General features: G+C 38.3%; 1 protein-coding gene across 1 annotated transcript in view; it reads left to right on the top strand.

Annotated features, from left to right (window-relative positions):
• The window catches only part of LOC109912627 (DENN domain-containing protein 1A-like), a 164,607-nt gene extending 156,649 nt beyond the window's left edge, over positions 1–7,958 (top strand). The window contains exon 4 of the mRNA XM_048613578.1: positions 1,792–7,958. Within this exon, the coding sequence (XP_048469535.1) occupies positions 1,792–3,132 (1,341 nt within the window). The 3' untranslated portion in view covers positions 3,133–7,958. The remainder of the gene's footprint in view (positions 1–1,791) is intronic.
• Positions 7,959–8,393: the final 435 nt, after the last annotated feature.

The raw sequence follows: 8,393 nt of genomic DNA, 5'->3' as shown, positions 1-8,393 counted from the left end.
CCTCCATTCTCCTTCTCCTTCAACCCCCTCCATTCTCCTTCTCCTTCAACCCCCTCCATTCTCCTTCTCCTTCTACCCCCTCCATTCTCCTTCTCCTTCTACCCCCTCCATTCTCCTTCTCCTTCTACCCCTCACTGTAAATTCTTCCTTTTTTCCATCCCTCCTCCATTCCTGCGTCCATTCCCCCACCCCCATGGTTCCTTCTCCTTCTCCCATCCCCTCCATACCTTCTCCCTCCCCCATTTTCCATCTCCTTCCCCCTGCCACCCTCCTCATCCCTCCCCGTCTATTATCCGTTTTCCCCCCTTCCATTCTCCTTCCTAATCTCGTGAATGATTGTAGGGATCTACTTGTACGATGTTTAAACAGTCCATTTTGCAGTTAGAAACAGTTGACCAGCTGCATTGTCTTTAATTAGAATTTTTCACCTTATTGCCTGATCTCTCTCGCCGTCCATCCACCTTCCACCGCCCCCCCCCGACCCCAGCACATCCGCCATTCCCCCCCAGTGTCCATCTGCCATCCCCCTCCCCTGTCCATTCTCCACTTCTCCCCCTCCCCCGTCCATTCTCCACCTTTTCCCCCATCCATCCCTCATCTGTTCTCCTTCCCCTCACCTGACCGTTCTCCTTCCCCTCACCTGACCGTTCTCCTTCCCCACCCCCGTCCATTTTCCTTCCACCCCCCCACAACACGTGCTTTCTCCTTTCCCTCCAATCCGTTCTCCTACCCACCCTCATTCGTTCTCCTTCCCTCCACCCCACAATTGAGTCCACTCTGTTCCCCTGAGTCTATTTACAAATGGATATGGACTGATTTAGTGAGTTGGCCAGAAATTGACAGATGGGGTTTACTGTAGATAAGTATGACGTTATCTGTTTCAGTCAGAAGAATAGAAACTTATTATCTGAATAGAGAGAAATGTCAGAGTGCTTCAGTGCCGAGCAATCTGGGTGTCCTCGTGCATGAACCCACCTTCTGGGATGTGTTATCCCAAGGCAGGCTTGCGTAGCACCTAACTTGATTGATCTTTCCTAAAAGAGGAAACACTGGGCTGTCTAAGCTGTGGATGAAATCGCTATGATCTCAGTTAAATGCTGCAAGTCAAAAATTTCGGTAATGAAGATAGATTGAAGACATTGGGAGTATTTGCCTTGGAGAGAAGACTAAGCTGTCTTCCCTGAATTAGTGGTTCTGCAATCGAACTGGGTGAACTGGCTGCTGAAAGAGTAACTGAAAAAGACAGTGCTTGTATTTTGGTTCTCCAGATCCCACTGAGCAGCAGCTTCTCCTCCTCAAAGGGGTACACTTACTTTGTTTAAAAGGCCATTCTGTTGTTTAGTTTCAAGTAACATGATGAGCAAAGGGGTAGTCTAGCCATTTTTCTTGCAAACAAGTTCGAACTGCATAACAGGCAGGTGCCTTGTAATTTTGTTTTCAATAATGCTGGAAATCAATCGATGAAATTTATCTATGATATCATAGAAAGAAACTAGCCCATATTTAGAAATCTGATAACCATTATCAGTATTAGCACAGTGGGGTATGTCACTCAAAATCCTAAGTTGATAATGATTAAAAATAGCTTGGAAATATGACCACCCCATAAAACTTTATCGACTGCATTTTTTGTAATTTACAGTAGTGCCCAGAGAATTCAACTCGATTAATGCATTGTACCTTGTTTTCATATGCATGCAACCTCTCAAAGCCCTAGTCAACTAAATTATGACAATGTACTGTTATGATTTAAAAATGTTTGTTATTTTATTCTTGTATGCAACTTTGCAGTGGAAAGTAATGACTTCAGCTGAGAAGAGCAAGACCATGTCAGTAGGACTGCACCATACTCTGCCTCATACAAAGTTACGCAGCACGGGACAAGATGACATGGCTCTAAGTATCAAGTCTATCAGTAGTTCATCGCCTGGCAACATTCATTTTGAAAGTTTCTTCACTGGGATTGATGCTGAGGCTTTGAAGACGGACAGTTCAGTGCCTGCTTCCAAAACAATTGCAAGTGGACAAGGCAGCATTACAATCCCAAGGCCTCATGGTAGGAGGTCAACAGAAAAAGGGATAGTGCTTCCGCCTCCAGTAGCTGTCAGTCGAGGAGTCAAACAGCCAGTATTTCCGGAAGTTAATCAAGTACCAACAGTATTACGGGACAGCTCCAGACAAGATAGAATTGTCTCCGGCACTGGCCCAGCTTCGGAGATGTTACAAGAAACAGTTGGAGTTGAAAAGAAACCTCAAGCACCAGACTTAAACCAATCATTGAATTCATCTCCTCATCTAATGTTAAGTTCATCTGCTGTTGAAATCCTGAAACCTATTAAAATCAGTGCAGAAATGGATAGGAGAAACGATCTTTTAAGTCTTCTGGATCCACTGAGTGCCAGTTCCAGTCTTGATGGGAGCCAATCTCCAGCTCCTAAAAGTTCATTAACACCTGCACTGTTTTTGTCTTCACCTCCGGCTCCTAGTGGTTTCACTCCATCAGGAACTGACCTTGGAATAAGTGCTCCACCTGCCTCCTTACAATTCAGCCAAACACAAGGATATTCAACTCCCAGCCCAGCATCAATCGGTCAATTTCCACAGCCACCGTCTTATCCATTTTCTCAAACAATGCCAGCAGCTCTTCATTTTCCTCCAGGGCAGCCCTCTACAAGCCATTTTGCTCCAACTCCAGCATCTGCTTTTGTTTCAAGCTATCTGCCTTCAAATTCAGGTTTCTTCCAACCCCAAATGCCTCACAGGAACTACTCAGCACCTTCCCTTCACCACTTGTACAGTCAGCCCCCCGCTGTCCCTCCATCTGGTACGTTTATTCAGAAAAGTGCAATTTCAGCCAGCCTCGGAGGTATAAGTTTTGCGAAAACTGCAGGAAAGGCAGGCCTAAGTGTGGCTGATTCCAGTCTAGCGGTGGGTGGCACAACGAAAAATGTGGCTGAGCCACCATTAGTCCCACCAAAGCCGCCCAAAGGTCTTGAAAGAATATTACAATCATCCAATCCTGGCAAGGCTCAAGACCCATTTACCGATTTGCTTAATGCAAGTAAGAAGGAGGCAGCACCATCACAAAGTAGAGTGGACCAGCTCAGGAAAAAATGGGAGACCTTTGAATAAAAATAGCAATTAAAATGTTCCAATAATAGAGTGACAGAAGTAGAGCTTTTCTAAACTGCAGCCTTTGGGTGCCACATGAAAAAGTATCAGGTGTCAAGGGGTGCATTGTATAAATGCTGGTTGAGTCTGGTTTCTCTAGTAAAGAATTATAAAGAATGCATATTGTATCAACAAATGTTATAGTGAGGAGCTACTACACTACATTTCTATGTTCATCAAGCCATTTATCATGACTTGAATGTGATCTGTTCTGTTTGGTGATAAATGTGACTTTTGCAGTAATTTTTCTGTTAAGAAACACTCCAGCAAAATTGCTGAAACTTGGATTGAGGTTGCCTTGTTTTCTTGATTCCTGATGTTTCTTTTTGAAAACTCAATAATGTCATTGATGTTTAAGTCACTTATATTAATGTACTAATATTGCAACTCACCATTTCTCATCATTGAACCTAAACCTTTGCATCATGCTACAGCCATTTAATTCCACAACTCGTAGCTAACAGTGCAGATATTATGTTTGCTACATCTTTCTATCGTGCTCTTGTTGATCCTGTAATATTTTGATAATTATATGGGATACCATGCAATGAATGTTATATTTATCTAAATTTTATCAAACCATTTGAGTTTTCCTACATCACAGAGTAAAATCAATGCCTCCTGAATGCAAACTTCTTTTTGAAACTGTTAATTACGATAAATTATTGTGAAATTAATGTAGATGTACGTGGATGAAACCAAAAAGGAAGCAAAGTAATTCCATACAACACTATAATCATGCATTTCTCTTACAGCTCAATGTTGCTGCTGTAATTCAGTCTTGTTAGTAAAGTATTTACACTGGCTTTGCTGTGGGATAGATGCTATGTCTATTGATTGTGCCTAGGCTAATGGATAATTAGATTTGTTTTAAAAAATTCACAGCTCCATATCTAATGTACAGCTACTACTAGTGGTATTAGTAACAAGCAACTTTGGGTATTAGAAGCATAGACAAGAAATGCATTGCATTCCAACTGGAGCAGAGCTCTTGCAGGTGTTCTATAGTTGGAAATAAATGATGTAAGCCTGTTCTTACCACTAACTGTTCAAACAAAAATACCAGTGCACTGGGCAATGGGAAATCAGAATCTTGTGCTGATGCAGGTCAGTAATCTTCAAATTATAGTAAGTCCTTTCAAGGCACAGAAATGAAATTTTTGATGTGTTAATCAGCTTTTTAACTCATGCAGGCTATGAAGTGCCACATCTTCGTTTGCATCAAGACAGTGTTCTTTAGCTTTTTGCAAATAATTTTGGTGATGATCAGAGGAGAACACCTTTGAACTCCTTCAAATTCTTATAAAAATTATGCTGTATCATCGATCTGACCAGATTTTAGCCACTTCCATTTACTACGGTCAAGTATTATTTTGTTACCATTGTGTCAAACAGTAAAGTTGCCTGAAAGGAAATCTAAAAGTGTAGTCTATACCTGGAATCTCTGTTAACTCATTTCTGATTATATTCATATAAAGATAATTTTGTTGCAGATTGAGAAGAGAAGGTTTGTTAATGTGCTAGAATAGTTTTTATTTTTCTTCCGTCCAACACTTATAAATTTGAAACGGCTTTTCCAGCTGCCGTTCAAGAATCATATCTGACATATTCTGCATTTCGTGAATGGTACACCTAGGTGAAAAGAGATTAAAAATCAAAATTTCCAATTAAGGACAGAGTATATCAAATCCAATTTTACTTCTGTTTTACATTTGTATTTGTTCAGCAAGTTACAGAAACAATGTTGATTAGAAATTAGAAAGGTTTCCTTAGGCCAGCAACCTACTCCTGGTAATTTTGTTATCTTCAATAATAGTCCGAGCTGAACTGAAGTTTAAAAGCCATCAGTAAGGAACATTACGCTTAGTTATACTACACATGAATTATATTCTTGCAAGTAAAGTAATTGATCATGAATGCAGTCGAATTTTCACAAGTATCAGTTCCTAGATTTGATAATAGTGACAAATTCAGTATTTATAAATTATTGTATATTTACGTGTTACAAAGCAACATTCTTGATGTTTATCCTTTCCCCAGTTTGATCACATTAGTTGATAATGTTTCCGATATTGAGTCAGTTTTCATATTTCCTCAGTAAAACTGGATCTGTTGGTATTGTTCCATTGTCCCTTGTGTGTTCCATTAGAACACAATTGCCTTCAAATGCACGCAGTTTTATTAAGCTTGAAAATTTATTCTGCTCCTTGCAGTGCTCTGAGCAGGGGATATCCTGTGCCCAAAAGGAGGGGTCACCCAAATCACATTTCTTCAACAATGTTGTACAAAAGATAACCATGATGTGTACAAATTGCATATTTGCTGACTTTCATTTAGGAACATGCGCGCACACACCCTCACAAATGCACAAAGCCTCTCCTCAGCTGTTTAAAGGTTCAGCAAATGTCATTACATTTCATGACACATTGTTACTCAAATGAGTTCCATTAATTTATAAGATAAGGATCAAAGTAGGTTTGTGATCACTGCTACAACATGATACAGGTATCGTAAAAAAGGCATTTAAACACTTATATTTTCAGTATATTATGTGCATTTGCCTTTCAAAATAAGTTAATTTTCTGATTTATTGAGATTTTAAAGGTGCACTTTTTGAATTGATCATCAAACCCAAGTATTATCCAACTGTTAATTTTGCTTTGCATTTTTAAACAATCTTCCACTAAGTACTTTCACATGCATTACTCAAGAAGCTTGAAACATTAAGTGTTATTTTTGCAATTAATGGTTGCCTAATAATACAAACAGCCAAACCTTTGTTTTAATTTAATTGCCAGGACTTATGAACGAATGAGTTGAGACTTTTGGTAGCATGAAATATTAACTTTTTTTGTCCTGTTGGTAGAACATCCAAATGTTAATAACTAGAAATTATGATACAAAATCACTCTAGGATAAGCTCGCAGATAAGTGCTCAGTGTTTCCTTTTAGTGTTTTACATTGCATATTTTGCACTGGAACATTACATACCAATGACAATAATGGAGATAGCTTAGTTGGCATAGATACTCTGCAATTGTACATTCAGTTTGCCTTCATAGCCAAAATTCTTTCTCATGTATTAGTGCAAAAAATAGTGATGAAAATGTATTGTTTTAGGTTCATGAAATTACAGAAGATTAAGGTGCTACAGTTCAATACTAATGCACATTTTTATTCAGATTATTGTTTATTTCAATCCATGCTTAAAGTGGTTGCATACTAAAGCAAGGAGTCAGTGTGAAAATCTCTTCTCCAACTAAACCTAACTTTAAAAAAAATACTAGAAGTTGATTCTAGATGAATAACTGATTTCAAGGAATTTCTATAAATCCTATAAGATCTGAGGTACTGACACAGGTTGGAATGCTGTAATGATGCAGAATTTAGATGTTTCAAATAGATTTTACATTCTGAATGATGTACAATATACTTTTGGGGAAATCCAGCTTAATTTGTAATTCAGTGTTTTGTGTGATGTTGTATTCATTTCTGTTATTTGTCACATAAACTGTGGTGCACACACTTCCTGGGAATTAGGATTCCTTATTAACTTGTGCCTCAAACATTTGTGGAATGTACAATGCTTTGGTAGTCTGAAGCTGATGTTATATGCAAAATAGTCTCTATGTTACTGAACCTGTTAGATTTATCCTAAGTCAGTAATTCCTTACGTTGATAATAGTGAAGCCCAGGCATTGTACAATATGATGTAGGAGGCCCTAGTGTGTTTTCGAATTCGTTAACGCTTGCACAGTGCTTTTGTAACTTGGCCAAATAAGTTGCTGCTAAATAAGTGTACGGAGTTTCTGAATATATTGTAAAAAATATTTTTGTTACAGCAGTACTTGTCAGGCATGCAGTTTTGTTCTATGCACCTACTTCTGTTTTAATGTATTTGTCAGTGATACCGTGAATGTGTTTTATGCATTGAATTTTAAATTGTGCAGTCAAAATCTTCAAGTTTCCCAAAAGGGTTTACTTCACATATTTAATAACAGCAAAGCAGATTTAATAAGTGACTATGATGGTTTTTCCAGTGAGCTTCAATCCAGACTGACTGCACATATAAGTATATCATCAGTGAATTTCTGCTGGCATTAGCATTAAACAATAACTGATATACCTTTACTTGTAATTGGAGTTATAGTACATCTAGTATTTGTAACTGAGGCCTCAGTGACACTTTAATCTTAACTGCTATTAGCAGTGTTTCCTCAAGTATTATAGAGGGCCCATGGTTTTCATATTTAAGTATCTGTTCTTTTATAGTTGAAGCTTACTGACACTGGTCTCAGTTGAACCTTTCAAATATCCATTCAGGAACATAAAAATATGCCAGGTGTTTAGTATGACCTATTCAAACAAAAAGTATAATTGACGTTATCCCAAAACTGCAAAAGGCAGATTTTTGAAGAATTAGTCAGACTCCTACCCCTGAACTTCAAGAGTTCATGATCTATGGCTATTTTCCCAAAGTTGGCTGTATGTACAGGTTTCTGCATTTTTCTGTCCAAAGACACTGTTGATTTCTGAAGAGAATTCGAATCAAAGATTATATAGATACTGGTTCACTGCACATTTTACTACTAGTAAAAAAAATGTATAGCACAGAAACAGCAGGGCTGAGATTCAGTGCAATAATATTTTTGTTCTGTTATTGGTTCTGACTCATACGACTGTGAACAAATGACTTTTGTAATTAAGATGGTGGAATGGAATTGTAAAGTGACAGAGTGATGCCATGGGACTCGAAAGTAATAAAAGTAATGATTCTCCTGTGTAAACTCTCTCTGTTTTTGCTCCATTATTTATTAAAGGTCTATATTTTACTTCCCCACAGCTGTACTTGTGCAGAAAGTTTAATGACTCTCTTAATTGTTGTCAATCTCGGAAGATACTGCCACAAGAATTTTTTTTTTATTTTCACCTGGCAGTGCTCCAGGTTTGCAGAAACTGTGAAAATTAATACTGGAGACATGTTACTGTCCTGAGGTTCAGTTATTAATGCTCAGCTAAAAACCTAACAAACAAAATTGAGTAAGTTACTAAAAGATTTTCTGCAAAGTCAGCAAAAACCGAGCACCCAATTACCTCGATGGGCTTTGAATATTGCAGCAAATAGGTCCAATTCCAATGGAGCAAAGAGCTAAAACTGCAACAAGAAAACCTCAGACTTCTAAATGCGAGAGTTTTCAAGCATATGTTTTAAGGATTTCAAA

The sequence above is a fragment of the Rhincodon typus genome, chromosome 28 (genome assembly GCF_021869965.1).
Source record: "Rhincodon typus isolate 14 chromosome 28, sRhiTyp1.1, whole genome shotgun sequence".
Lineage (NCBI taxonomy): Eukaryota > Metazoa > Chordata > Chondrichthyes > Orectolobiformes > Rhincodontidae > Rhincodon > Rhincodon typus.
This window is presented reverse-complemented; position numbering and strand designations above follow the sequence as displayed.